General features: G+C 39.1%; 1 protein-coding gene across 2 annotated transcripts in view; it reads left to right on the top strand.

Annotated features, from left to right (window-relative positions):
- LOC111568264 (DENN domain-containing protein 4B) overlaps positions 1 to 14864 on the top strand; it is a 60614-nt gene that overhangs the window by 40630 nt on the left and 5120 nt on the right. For both annotated transcript variants that reach the window (XM_023269832.3, XM_055013748.1), the window contains exons 12-28: positions 424 to 639; positions 1909 to 2054; positions 2141 to 2274; positions 3262 to 3376; positions 5960 to 6166; positions 6933 to 7061; positions 7217 to 7361; positions 8044 to 8199; positions 9539 to 9776; positions 9860 to 10157; positions 11143 to 11247; positions 11334 to 11509; positions 12288 to 12444; positions 12947 to 13186; positions 13310 to 13406; positions 14261 to 14426; positions 14521 to 14579. In XM_023269832.3, coding sequence (XP_023125600.2) covers positions 424 to 639; positions 1909 to 2054; positions 2141 to 2274; positions 3262 to 3376; positions 5960 to 6166; positions 6933 to 7061; positions 7217 to 7361; positions 8044 to 8199; positions 9539 to 9776; positions 9860 to 10157; positions 11143 to 11247; positions 11334 to 11509; positions 12288 to 12444; positions 12947 to 13186; positions 13310 to 13406; positions 14261 to 14426; positions 14521 to 14579 — 2784 coding nt within the window. The remainder of the gene's footprint in view (positions 1 to 423; positions 640 to 1908; positions 2055 to 2140; positions 2275 to 3261; positions 3377 to 5959; positions 6167 to 6932; positions 7062 to 7216; positions 7362 to 8043; positions 8200 to 9538; positions 9777 to 9859; positions 10158 to 11142; positions 11248 to 11333; positions 11510 to 12287; positions 12445 to 12946; positions 13187 to 13309; positions 13407 to 14260; positions 14427 to 14520; positions 14580 to 14864) is intronic.

The raw sequence follows: 14864 nt of genomic DNA, 5'->3' as shown, positions 1-14864 counted from the left end.
AAGTAGTATTTTGTGTGGAATAAAGCTTCAAAATTATTATGTTTAGTTAGAAGTTACTTTTTGCTTGGAATAAACCCTGAAAACTAAAAATATGTTAGCAGAAAGTAGTATTTTATGGAAGAACAACTTCTTAAACAGAAAGTAGTATTTTTAGTGGGTTACATTTTTAAAACCATAAGTTGCTCACTTTACTGATCATCCACTGTTAGGTGGCGCTATTGTGACCAACAAGGGTCCGAGAAACGTGGTCCTATGGTTGTGCTTCTGAAACTACAGCCTCCTGTACTGCAGACACATAATTTGGTAAACAGCTCCATATTTTCCAGCAACAGAAGTATAAGGTAGCCTGAAAGTGAAAGTTAAAGACAGAACAGGAATACTTGTGTACTGCGTTCTCACTGCCTCTTGTTCTGGCGGCTTCAGTTTGCACTCCCGGCCAGGAGGAGGCGACACTGGAGTTCCTGCTGACTGACTACGATCAGATCTACCGGCGTCAGAAGCAGCTGGAGCTGGAGATCCAGGAGGCCTTTCTGCGCTTCATGAGCTGCCTGCTGAGAGGATACCGAACCTTCCTGCTGCCCATCACGCAGGCGCCATCCGACACCGCCACCGACTGCAGCTCGCTCTTCAACCTGCAGGGTGCGCTATTCTCAATAACTAATGGTTTAAAACAAGCTCAAAACTTTTGACTTGTGTTTATTCTGACAGTGCAAAGTGGACAGTACGGTGAAAAGGAGAAGCAAAAATAACATGAAAAAGTAAAGTGATGGAAAAAACTCCCAGAAAGGCCAGAAAGAGATGCAAACCAATGGAAAAGAGACAAAAAAATACACACAAATAGATGCTAATTTAATGCAAATAGATATGAAATGACCTGTAAGACAAATAAAAGTTGCAAGGTTCTGATGTAAAGTGACTGCAAAGAGCAAAACAACCGAAAACACACAAGCCTAAGATGATGGACAGCAAAGTCCAGAAAGACATGCAAACCAGTAAGAAAGAGATACAAAATGAACACAATTAGATGTTACTTCAATGCAAACAGAAATAACACTTGTAGAAGTACTACTACAAGATGGCTGCAGAGAAGAAAAACAACCACAAAGAGACACAAACTAAGAAAAACAAACACAAAATATAGACAAATAGACATAAAACGTTGGCAAAAACTCACAAAATTACCAAACAGTGAACATAAATAGACAAAAAGATTATAGACAGAAAAAGATCAGTCAGGAAGGCAAAGAGAAACAAAAATTGCATTAAAATAACTGCTGTGAGATGTCAAAGGACCTTAAAAACACAAAGTAAACACAAAGACCCACAAAATGGCCAGAAAGTGATGCAAACTGATGGAAACCAATGGAAATGACATGCAAAACAGCTGTGAAGAAGCAGAACAACCACAAAGTAATGTAAAACAACTGTAAAAACTCACAAAAAGACAAAAAAGTGATGCAGATTGATCACAGAGACACAAAACTATTTATAAAGAATTGCTAAATGAACAGAAAAACATAGAACTTTTGCAAACCGCAGCATCTCCTTACATCTTGGTTCTATTCTGGGGGACATTTAAAGAACCAGAGGATCTCAGACATCTGTAAGAGACAAATATGTGGTAGTTTTTTTAATTTATTGACTTAAATTATCTTAAAGTCTTAAAGATTTCACTCACACAGCTAGATTTTTATCCATCTTGCCAGTCAAACAGACTTGTTGGAGTTTTTAGAGTTCTGTTTTGATGAGGACTTTTTTCTTACTACTTCAGTTTAAACAGTGTATCTATCTGCATCAAGTTTGCATATTTCTTCTGTGGATTTCTGTCATGATGATGCCAGAGCAGCTGTTATCTTATTTCAGGGACGGATTGTAAAGTGTTTATGGTGTCTTGTTGTCGTCCTGCAGGTTTCCTAAAGTCTCGCGATCGAACGCAGCAGAAGTTCTACACTCAGCTGACGAGGACTCAGATGTTCACTCAGTTCATCCAGGAGTGCTCCTTCGTCAGCGACCGCCACGCCTGCCTCGAGTTCTTCGACGAGTGCGTCCAGAAGGTCAGAACGTTTCCTCTCCAGCTGCTGATCAGAACACAGCTGCACATTTTGAGCTGATGGAGAGTTTGTGTTGTTGTTGTGAGCAGGTGGACGTGGAGAAGCCGGAGGAGGTGAGGCTGGTCGACCTGGACGAGACTCACAGCGGAGAACACACCGTGTTCATCATGCCTCCTGAAGAACCGCAGGAACCTGACGGGTCCGAGTGTCCCGCCCTCTACAGGTACAGGTCCACCTGGACTGAACAGATGACACACAACCACACAAAACAACCACAAACAGACACAAAATCACCACAAAGAAGTACAAAACAACCACAAAAAAACACAGACAAAATCTTGACAGACACAAAATGCCCATCAAGAGACAGAACAAAAACAAACACACACAAAACAACCAACAGCAGACAAAAAATCAGCATCAAGATTTGAACTGATGTAGTTCAGGTTGTGTTTTAGCTTCACAATAAACAAGGATATTTTCAGAAACACATTCAGTCCTTGTTAGTTCTGACAGAATTCAGGAAATGTGTTGCTCAGTTGTCTCACATTTTATTGAAAGTTTGTTTTTGTTATTTTGGGCCCAAAAAATAAGTTTTGTTGTGATTTCAGACCTGGTCTTTTTTCAGTTCAGTAACTCCAGAAATACTGGTACATTAAATCCTACAGATGTTAGAGACATCAAAAGTTGGTAAAATGTCAACCAAAGATTGTATTTTTAGTAGGAAATAGGGATCCATCCATGTATAAATACAGCTACAGGAACTTATGGGGTCACCCTTGTTTTGTACAATTTTTCTTAAAGGCCAATAAGTATATATTATTGACATTTTAGAAATCTTGAGCCATTTTGGTCCATTTTAAAGTAAAATTGGACATTTTTTTTTGTAATTTTGGACAGTTTTTGATAATTTTTGACTAGTTTCAGGTCAAAATGGCAAAAAAGTGGGACCGTGACTTGCCATACTTGCCCCATATTGAATACTACTTTTGGCCTCACAGTGCTTCAGTTAGAAAACTTTTCTATTTGCAAAACAGGCGACAATTCCACTCGCTGAATGGATCGAGGATGTCAGTGAATGAAACTTCTTCATCCTCACCAGGAGAAGATGAGCGGTGGTCCGAGGAGCCACATTAACCAAATGAAACGCACCTTGTTTTGCTTTGATAATGTGCTCAAAAGATGTTTTATTTTGCTGTCATGTTTCCAGTTATGAAACCTTCCCCACCCTGAAACCAGAGCTCTTCGACCAACCCCAGGACCAGCTCCGAGTCCCGACCAAAGGCAGCGCCCCCAGCAGCCCCGCTCCCCGGCGCACCAAACAGGTGAGATGAGGACCCTGAGCATACGTTATTCTGTCTACAACAAAAAAATCTGTCAGCAGCTCTGCAGGTTTTGCAGCTGCTTTAACTTCGCTTTCTAAATGTCAGTTTTACTGTTCAACAACAGCAACCTCTGCTCTTAACAAATCCTGACAGATTTCTGATAGAATAAATGCAGAATCAATGATTACTTAAAAGCTACAAATCTGTGAAATTAGAAGCTTATAAGGGCTGCTGTTGTTCTGTAATTAGTTAAAGTAACTTTATTTGTATAGCATCTTTTTAAAGCACTTTTTCACTAATGTCAAATCAGACAAATATGATTCAAACATTTAACCAGATTTTTTGTTTTGACAATTTTTATGAATGCAGATTTAAAACAACAATGGTTGCATCAAAGTCTCCTCCGGTAAAAAAAGAATATGATTATTTAGGAACATAAGCTCTACCAAAATAATGTAAAATTCTACTTTACCTGGCTGTAATACATATTGAGGCTGAGATCCTACTGTGTCATTTAACTATGGAGAAAAACCTAACTACTGTCGTAATAAAACTAGATGCTGCGGTTTTATAAATTATGGAACTTAATGTAGTTACCATAAATATAATGTTCTAGATGCCACAGCACAGTTGATTCAGGACAACTAATGTAGAGCTAAAGCTTTGACTCTACAAAAACAAATAAAAGACTTTTCTTAAATCTCGAACTGGAACCCTCTTAGTTAAATTTTCCATTGTGACCCAGTTTCCTGTGAACGAAGAGTCTTGTTAACCGTCTGACTGAATCATTTTAATTTAATGAATCGGTATGAATATTTTACTGCTCATTCAATATTCAGAGGCCACAGACTGTGTGATTGTGATGGGTACTAAAGTTATTTCCAGATCTGGGCAGCAGAAGGAAAACAAGTCAGCAAGACATCTGTTTAACTCTGATTATCTTCTCCTGTAAACATCTCAGTACTGTGTTAATAGATTAACATTAAATTAATCAATTTAAAAGGAACAATGTACATGAATCGAGATTCAGATAGATATAAATGTTGACAAGTTAGCAACTGGGCTTTTTTTCATCGGCATTCCCTTTTAATGATGCTCTAAGACATCCAAAATTAATAATTACAGCACAATATGTAAATGAACAAACATTAATTTAACATTTATTACATATTTTTGAAAAAAGAATGATGTAAAACATGTTTTTGTCGAATTCAGGGTGTTTTATTGTGATTCTCTAATAATACTTTTTTTTGAAAATGTTGAGTTTTTAATGTCCACATGGTCTAATAGAAACTCAAGATACTTTTTATTAATTACAAAACAGCAGAAGCTCTTACAAACTTCTAATTTCAATTTATTGCAGCTTTCTCAGTTTCATTTAGAAACCACTCATGCAATACATACAAGAAAATGTTGTTATTTTAGAAAATCTATCAATCAATTTCTTCAATTAGTCGATCACTGTAACAACAAATTTAGCGCTTCTTCTAGGATTATATTGTAAGATCACTTGTTTGTTACTCAGTTAATGCAATAGTTCCAAAATAATTGTCCCATTGATACTTCAGTTTTTTATTCAGTCCCCTAATTATAAACATGGAATTTCCTCATCAGTGCTGCATGTTAATAATTATAATAACAGATCTTATTTGTCAGGCACATGATCAGAAAAATACTGAACCTCAAATTTAAAGGACACACAGATTAATGTAGACCGTATGTCATAGAAAATCCTCGTCATGACCTGGAGAATCTTTTTCTTTTTACTGACCTGGACTTACTTGATCACTGCAGTAACATGCAGTTAAGATCATCACTGGTAAATGTAATTGTGTAAAATGACCAAAATGTGGCACAAAATGCCCACAAAAAGATAGAAAATAATCAAAATGTGATGCAAAACAACCACAAAGATGTAAAATGAGCAACATGTGATGCAAAACGACTACAAAACATGCAAAGTTACTGGTAAATGTACTGATGTATCAATGTGGGGCAAAGGAACTATTTGCAGACTATAATAACAGTTTGTGTTGTTAGTTTTAATAGTTTTCTCACTCATATATGACCGTTAATATAATAATATAATGTAAACTGAAAATGTTAAGGGGCAGAATAATGGATGGCGTAACATTATAAATTGTGTTCTGGTGCAGCCACACTTGTCACACACTATATTTGTATTGATGACATTGTTACATTGCAGAGTCACTATAGCCCTGCTGTTGTCACCAACTTGCATCCAGTTTGTCTTTTATTTTTCTCAAGAACCACTCGTCCAAACAATTTCCTACTTGGCAGAGCACTTCTTTGGGTCTATCAAAATTCACCCACCTAGTTTGAAGCAAATAAGATGAATGCTTGTCAAATTATGTGAAGAACAGACACACACACACATATGCAAAGCGATTTCTTGATTCAATTGAGAGAGAAACAAGCTGCTTACATGGAATCAAACTGTAGACGTTGGGCTCCAAGCACCAAGGGATGCTACAGGAAGGGGTTGAAACACTGTCAAGTATTGAATTATAAAGTTCAGTCTGTATCTGAACCTGACCTGATGTCCTCATGTGACCCCTGCAGGAGATCAAACTGGCCCAGAAGCGAGCTCAGAAGTACTCAGCGGTACCGGACATGTGGTCCAAGTGTCTGCTGGGTCACTGCTATGGCCTCTGGTTCATCTACCTGCCCACCTTCGTCCGGGCGGAGACCGCCAAAGTGCGAGCCCTGCACACGGCCTACGACGTTCTCAAACACATGGAGAACCGGAAGGTGGTGCTGCCGGACGAGGTGAGACAAAGACAGAGTCACCACTGAGGAAAAACGGTTTCTACATAGTGGTGAAAATAATAATTGAAATGCAAACTGACCAAAATGAGACACAAAGTGATCCAAATATGTTAAACAAGCAATGCAAAACAATGAAAATGAGAGACAAAATGCTTTAAAAAAGATGTCAACCAATGAAATGTGAAAAAACAATCACAGAATATGTAAAATGTCAAAAATGTGTCTCATTATAATCCAGAAAGATGTAAAATCACCAATATGTGACTTGAACAACTGGAGCATGTAAAGTGACCAAAATGTGAGGCAAGACAACTACATAAAAGTTGTAAAACTACTAAAAAGTGACACAAAATCACCACCAGTACATGACAAAACACCGAAGTTTGAAGCCAAATGCCTACAAAACAATGGTGAATGACTAAAATATGAAGCAAAACCACCACAATAACATAAAACGACCAAAATGTAACACATAATAGCAGTGATATAGTGAAATATGATGCAAAATGACGACAGCCAAATGTAAAACAAACCAAATGTGATGCAAAACTACTACAAAATATATAAAATGACCAAAACTACTACCAAAAAACATGAAAATGACCAAAAGGTGATCACACAAAGATATAAATGACCAAAATGTGACATGGACAGCTTAGTAGAAATAGTTTATTTTTTTTAAGACAAAGGCAAAACTGGAAGTATTTTGTGCATGTAGATGTAGCTAATGTGATGACCTCTGTGTGTGTCTGTTTGTGTGCTGCAGGTGTGTTACCGCATTCTGATGCAGCTGTGTGGTCAGTACGGTCAGCCGGTTCTTGCCGTTCGAGTCCTGCTGGAGATGAAGAAGGCTGGAATAACGCCCAACACCATCACCTACGGATACTACAACAAGGTCCAACACACAGAAACACACAGACACTTCCACGTGTGTGTTTGCCATTGTGTATTTACCCATTTCGAAAACTAAAAGTTGTCTTTTTAAGTTGATGTGTGCATTGATCCAGAGGGATGTGATCAGCGATGTGATCAGGTGTCCTCTCTCCTCAGGCAGTGCTGGAGAGCAAGTGGCCGTCCACCAACCAGGGTGGACGTCTCCGCTGGGCCAAGCTGAGGAATGTCCTATTAGCTGTGGCCCAGTTCAGGCAGCCAATCAAACGGCGGCAGAAGAGCGGCTCCGTGGGGTCGCGAGGAGGTCAGAAATGTTTCAGTGATAAATTTATTCAGCCTAGACTGATCAGGATCATTGATCACTGATCATGAGTGGGAATGACCACCTACTCTGCATTATAAAACAATACAAATCTCCACCTGGTGGACTAACCAGGTATTACAGATAAGCTACAATAAATTAAATGTGACATGCTTGTCCTTCCCTTATGCTTCGGTTAATATATTTTTCATCCAGTAAATAATTAACGGATATTATTCAATGAACCATTATGTATTAACATCCATAGCTATTTTCCATCCTCGATTTTTGCGAAAATTATAGAGAAATTAGTTAATTTGAGCAAAATGATTTTCTTATCTCAAACTGCCTCAGTTAAGGTTTTACAATGTTTTTTAGAATCGTTTTGGATAAACAGAACCTCTTGATCCATTGTTGTAGTCAAACTACGTACATCAATTAAAACAGTTGAAGAATATTCTTATAGAATCTGTAAATGTGGGGACCTCTTTGGCGCCATTCTACTTCAAACTTAGAATTTTTTTTGTTACCCTGCACAAACACACCTCTAAAAATCACATTAACTGTGGAATACTGTGAGTCTCAGTCTTTGACCCAGATCTTTTCCTGAGAGGCACAGAGAATGTGGATATCTTTAAAGGAAAAGTCACCTTTTTAGCCTGACTTTGACATTTCTATTTTAAAGAAGCCATGATGGACCCTGATCAGAGGCCCCGCCCCCACTCAACTCTGATTCGTCAGTCCAGCTGGAGCGGTCTGAGTGAAAGCTCCAGTCACGAATCTCTGACCGGACCGTTGGTAAAGAGCAACAGTCTGAACAGCATGAAGACGCCGAATGACAGTAAGAAATAAACCACATCCTTAATATCTGGTACTGACATATACCTGATAAATACTATTATTTGTCACTGACTTATACCTGATAAATACCAGTATCTGTCACTGACTTATACCTGATAAATACCAGTATCTGTCACTGACTTATACCTGATAAATACTAGTGTATGTCACTGACTTATACCTGATAAATACTAGTGTATGTCACTGACTTATACCTGATAAATACTAGTGTATGTCACTGACTTATACCTGATAAATACTAGTATATGTCACTGACTTATACCTGATAAATACTAGTGTATGTCACTGACTTATACCTGATAAATACTAGTGTATGTCACTGACTTATACCTGATAAATTCTAGTATATGTCACTGACTTATACCTGATAAATTCTAGTGTATGTCACTGACTTATACCTGATAAATACTAGTATATGTCACTGACTTATACCTGATAAATTCTAGCATCTGTCACTGACTTATACCTGATAAATTCTAGTATATGTCACTGACTTATACCTGATAAATACCAGTATCTGTCACTGACTTATACCTGATAAATACTAGTGTATGTCACTGACTTATACCTGATAAATACTAGTGTATGTCACTGACTTATACCTGATAAATACTAGTGTATGTCACTGACTTATACCTGATAAATACTAGTATATGTCACTGACTTATACCTGATAAATACTAGTGTATGTCACTGACTTATACCTGATAAATTCTAGTATATGTCACTGACTTATACCTGATAAATTCTAGTGTATGTCACTGACTTATACCTGATAAATACTAGTATATGTCACTGACTTATACCTGATAAATTCTAGCATCTGTCACTGACTTATACCTGATAAATTCTAGTATCTGTCACTGACTTATACCTGATAAATTCTAGTATATGTCACTGACTTATACCTGATAAATTCTAGTATCTGTCACTGACTTATACCTGATAAATTCTAGTATATGTCACTGACTTATACCTGATAAATTCTAGTGTATGTCACTGACTTATACCTGATAAATTCTAGTATATGTCACTGACTTATACCTGATAAATTCTAGTGTATGTCACTGACTTATACCTGATAAATACTAGTATATGTCACTGACTTATACCTGATAAATTCTAGTATCTGTCACTGACTTATACCTGATAAATTCTAGCATCTGTCACTGACTTATACCTGATAAATTCTAGTATCTGTCACTGACTTATACCTGATAAATTCTAGTATATGTCTCTGACTTATACCTGATATTACTAACTTATGCTTGATACATTTTACTGTCTGTTACTGATTTTCTGTCTTCTTTCTGTCTTAGAGGTCAAACTCTGTCAGAAGACCATCCTCCGTAATGCAGGGACCAATGGCTGTGGGGACGCCGTCTCCCGTAAACCTCCTTTGGGTCGGCGAGACACCTCCACACCTCCTCCAGCGCCTCCCGGTGGAGTTCTGGTCCGGCGGAGTGAGGTTTGCCTCTCCAACTTCTACAAAGAGTGTGCAGAATCAGCGGACTCTGAGCTGGACTGCAGCTGTCGGCCTGCAGAGAGGGACGGCAGGTCAGTCTGTCATTAACTGACATCAGCCTTGAATTTAGCAGTTTTTATTCCACCTGATTTGACAAGTTTCCTTTGACCGACAGACCTGCAGCGACGCGAGACTCAGCCGGCAGGAACAAAGGCGTAGACGAGAACTACAACAACGTGTCGTCCCCGAGTCGAGGAGGGTTGGCTGGGAAGCTACAGCAGCTCCTCACGCCGACCAGACACCGAGTGTCAGTGCGAAGAGCCGCCAGTGTGGACGACCGGCGGCCAGGAGGAGGAGGAGGAGGAGGAGGAGGAATCGGACGAAGAGTGTCGGAGCAGAGGCAGTCCAGAAAAGCTCAAGTGGCTGAAACTCTGCTGAAAGCCAAGGAGAGGCTGGTCAGCGCTACCTCAGAGGTGACTGCATGTTCCAGTATTATCAGATCATCTTTGTTTCTGTTCCTCTAAAATAATTCACCCAGTCTGCATACACAGTCACACAGTCAGGTAAAAAATTATAAAGAAGTGCAACAAGTCTTATCTCAGCATTAGGAGATTTCAGAAATGGCAGGAAGCGCTCCTGCCTGAGAGTTTCCGCTGAAGAGAGACAGAACAAAGAGAACTCATGAGATAAGCTCATGTCTGGAGTTCTGATTACTTTTAATTAACTTTCTGAACCCCAAAACTTGCTGACAGGTTTAAAAGGCATGTTATGTTTTTTAAAATCACCAAAATGACACCATTTATCAGCCAGAAACTGTAAACTCAGAAAGAATCATCAGATTTTCTACTTTCCAAAGGACCTTGAACATATGTGATGTGCAAAACCAAATCTGAGCATAAAATTCTGATGTTTAATCAAAATCACTTCAGAAAACAACAATGAAATATTAATTTTCAGCTGAACTGCAGGCAGTGTTTCCACAGAGCAGGGGAGACTTATTTTAGAAATGTAAATAGTTAAACATCTATGGTATGTAGAGCCTCCATTTTTTTCCAGTGTTTATAACACCTGTGGACACTTGGAAAAAAAATTTAAATTTTTGTAAAGTAAATAATCAAAATAAGTTTGTATGATATATGTCATTCTAGCAGTGTCATACTACATAGGAGACATTTTTGAGTTCTCTCTGCTTGTGTTGTTTCCATCGAGATGCAAGACTTTATATTGCAGTAAAAAATGAGCCCACGCTGCGGAACAGTGAGAATCAAAAACTGCCAGGAACTGCTTGGGGTTCAGAGGGTTAAACCTGGTAATGTGGTGATGACAGTTGATTAAATTGAGAAAATGGGTCCGAACCATCTGCTGCAGGATAATTTATTGTGTCACTGTTTCTTTTCACCTGTTCAGGTGTTCAGACAGTGACTTCCTGACTCCTGCTTCCATGTCGTCTTTTCTCAGAGCTCACTGTCTGTAGGAAGCGACCTGGACCTGACGGACACGCCCAGTCCAGCCTATCCTCTGCGCAGGTCCTGGGATGCCAACCAGGAGGGGGCTGGGATGGAGGTGAGCGGCTGCAGCTGTTCGGACGGTTCTCTTCTGGCCCGGATGTCTCGGTTGTTGATCCGTCCCTCCTCTCTCTGTGTGTCCAGGTGTTGATGTCCAGCTGCTCTCTGTGTCGCAGCTGCAACTCGCTGGTTTACGACGAGGAGATTATGGCCGGCTGGACGTCAGACGACTCCAACCTGAACTCGTCCTGCCCGTTCTGCTGCGCATCCTTCGTGCCCTTCCTGAACGCTGAGATCTGCGACCTCGGACCCGTCAGCAGGTACAAACTCTTATGGGATATCATATTTATTTCATCACTCAAATTTGTTTAGTCTGATTAAATAAATATATAACACAAAATAAATAAGTAGCAAATATTTAATGGATATTTGCTTCTCAACTTTGAAATTGAAATGAAAATGTGCCTATTGTCTTTGTTTTACTCAACTGAAATTTAACCCTCTGAGCAGTTTCTGGGGGTTTTTTTGCTTCTGTCTCATTTTTTTTCTCACTGTGGGCTCATTTTTCACTGCAATATAAAGTCCTGTACCTCTATGGAAACAGCACAACCATGGCTAGAAGGAAAGAGTTCATTTAAGCTAATTGGTTTTTTTTTGTTTGTTTTTTTTTTGGAGCACAGAAACTGCCTCAGTTAAGGTTTTAAACAACTTTAAAATCAACTTGGATAAAAAAGGAACCTCTGCATTCTTGTTCCAGCCAAACTGCGTACATTATTTGAAACAGTCTAAGAGTATTCTTTAGCAGCAATTACTTCATGTGTGTATTGTCTAAGAAAATAGTATCAGCAGATGCTAAATATTGAATGACTCAGATTGGATCGGGGACGAAAAAATTACTGTGGACATTCTTTTTAAAAACTCAAAGATGTCATGCTTACAAGTCTGAAAAACATCTGATCACTGGATCCTTGACGTGTAAGTCCACACACAAGATTTCATACGTAGGCTGGACATTAAAACCCTTTTTAAACACCTGAAACCCAGTCCAAACTACAGATTTTCCTGTGAGTAAATCTGATGTGTCTTCTGTCCTCTCAGCGCTGAACGCAGTAACTGGAACCTGGAGGATGAGGTGGAAAGCGCTGTCCGGCCCCCCAGCGTTCATGACGCCTCCCCTCGACCACAATGCAACGGCCTGAGTGAGGACTCCAGCTCCGAGACCAGCAGCTACTCCGAGAACAGCAGAACCACCACGGTAACACAACTTTCTCACACATCGTAATGCCGTGACTAATGCCTCACTGACAGACTCCATCCCCTAATGAATACCACTATCTGTCACTGATGTTTATAAATACTAGTATCTAGTCACTGCAGTTTACTTGATTAATACTAGTATCTAGTTACTGGTGTTAACTAATAAATACTAGTATCTGTTACTGATGTTTACCTAATAAATACTAGTATCTAGTCACTGACATTAACTATTAAATACTAGTATCTGTCAGTGATGTTTACCTGATAAATACTAGTATCTAGTTACTGATGTTAACTAATAAATACTAATATTTGTTACTGATGTTTACCTGATAAATACTAGTATCTAGTTACTGATGTTAACTAATAAATACTAACATTTGTTACTGATGTTTACATGATAAGTACTAGTATCTGCTTAGTGATGTTTACATGATAAGTACTAGTATCTGCTTAGTGATGTTTACGTGATAAATTCTAGCATCTGGTTACTCCCTCAGGGTTCTTCGGTGGGCGGGGCTCCTCAGGTGACGGTGGCCTACCTGAGCCCTCTGGTCCTGAGGAAGGAGCTGGAGAGTCTGCTGGAGAACGAGGGCGAATCGGTGCTGGCCCAGCCTCAGTTCCTGGACAGCCACTCCATCATCTTCTGGAACTTGGTGTGGTACTTCCAGCGCCTTGGCCTCCCCAGCAACCTGCTGCAGCTGGTCCGAGCATCGCCACTGGTCAGCCAGTTCATGCAGGTAACAGCCAATCAGGTGCTGCGCTGGTTCAAGAGGAGGACTCTATTCAGTTCCTTTGCGGGTGGAAGTCTGTCTGACCAAACGACTGTTATAAAAATCTCATTGTGTCTGTTTGTTTCCCAGTCGGAGAACTCAGCAGTGAGGGTCCGACTCCTGTGGGACACTCTTACCCCCGACACTGACCAGTGGCCTCCGCTCTACGTCCTCTGGAGGATCCACAGTAAGACAAAGAAAACACACGGAAAATACTAGTATCTGGTTATTGAGGTTTACATGAGAAATACTAGTATCTGTTACTGATGTCTACGTGATCAATACTAGTATCTGTTACTGACGTTTACATGATAAATACTAGTATCTGTTATTGATGTTTACATGATAAATACTAGTATCTGTTACTGATGTTTACATGATAAATACTAGTATCTGTTATTGATGTTTACATGATAAATACTAGTATCTGGTTACAGACGTTTTCATGATAAATACTAGTATCTGGTTACAGACGTTTTCATGATAAATACTAGTATCTGGTTACAGACGTTTTCATGATAAATACTAGTATCTGTTACTGACGTTTACATGATAAATACTAGTATCTGTTACTGACGTTTACATGATAAATACTAGTATCTGTTATTGATGTTTACATGATAAATACTAGTATCTGTTATTGATGTTTACATGATAAATACTAGTATCTGGTTACAGACGTTTTCATGATAAATACTAGTATCTGGTTACAGACGTTTTCATGATAAATACTAGTATCTGTTACTGACGTTTACATGATAAATACTAGTATCTGTTACTGACGTTTACATGATAAATACTAGTATCTGTTACTGACGTTTACATGATAAATACTAGTATCTGTTATTGATGTTTACATGATAAATACTAGTATCTGTTATTGATGTTTACATGATAAATACTAGTATCTGTTTCTGCTGAATACATGATAAATGCTCGTATCTGGTCACTAGTGTTTACATCATAAAACAAAACTTTACAAACATTAACGCAGTGATTCCTCTGTCCTGTGTCGCCGCTCCTCCCTCCTCCGTCCGCCAGGTGGCGTCCCGATGAGGAACTACAGCTGGCGGCGACACAACCACCCGTTCACCCTGTCCTTCCTGGAGGAGGTGCTGCGGTGGGTCGGCATGAACGAGGTGCACAAGGCCGTCACGCTCTTCCTGGACACGCTGGCCAAACAGCAGGGATCCCCGAGGATCCAGAGGTGAGCTGGTCACTGTGAGCAGCAACAACCGGGCGCCACATTTACTAGTCATGTTGCTGTTTTAACGTGGGTTTGCATGTTTTGTGTTTGACAGGAGTCTGTACAGAGAGTTCCTCTTCCTCACTCTGGCAGCTATGGGCAAAGATCACGTCGGTAAGACTGACAGGATTCAACACTGTTACACAGGCAAAAACACACTGAAAGTAACTGATTACTGCTTATTATTGTTATTGTTATTATTATTATTGTTATTAATAACAATAATGAAAAGAAGAAACTTTATACAATCAACTTGTTTCATCCTGATTAAGATCTATTTTTCAAGAGAGAACAGAAACAACTTATAATCAGACATATAATAAGAACATTAAAACAGTAGAAACACTGTAAAAGCAAATAAAATTGATAATGAAATACATCAAATAATAGTGAGTTCAT

The sequence above is a fragment of the Amphiprion ocellaris genome, chromosome 9 (genome assembly GCF_022539595.1).
Source record: "Amphiprion ocellaris isolate individual 3 ecotype Okinawa chromosome 9, ASM2253959v1, whole genome shotgun sequence".
NCBI classification, from domain to species: Eukaryota; Metazoa; Chordata; class Actinopteri; family Pomacentridae; genus Amphiprion; species Amphiprion ocellaris.
The sequence above is the reverse complement of the archived record's forward strand: the minus strand, read 5'-3'. Positions and strand labels throughout refer to the sequence as shown.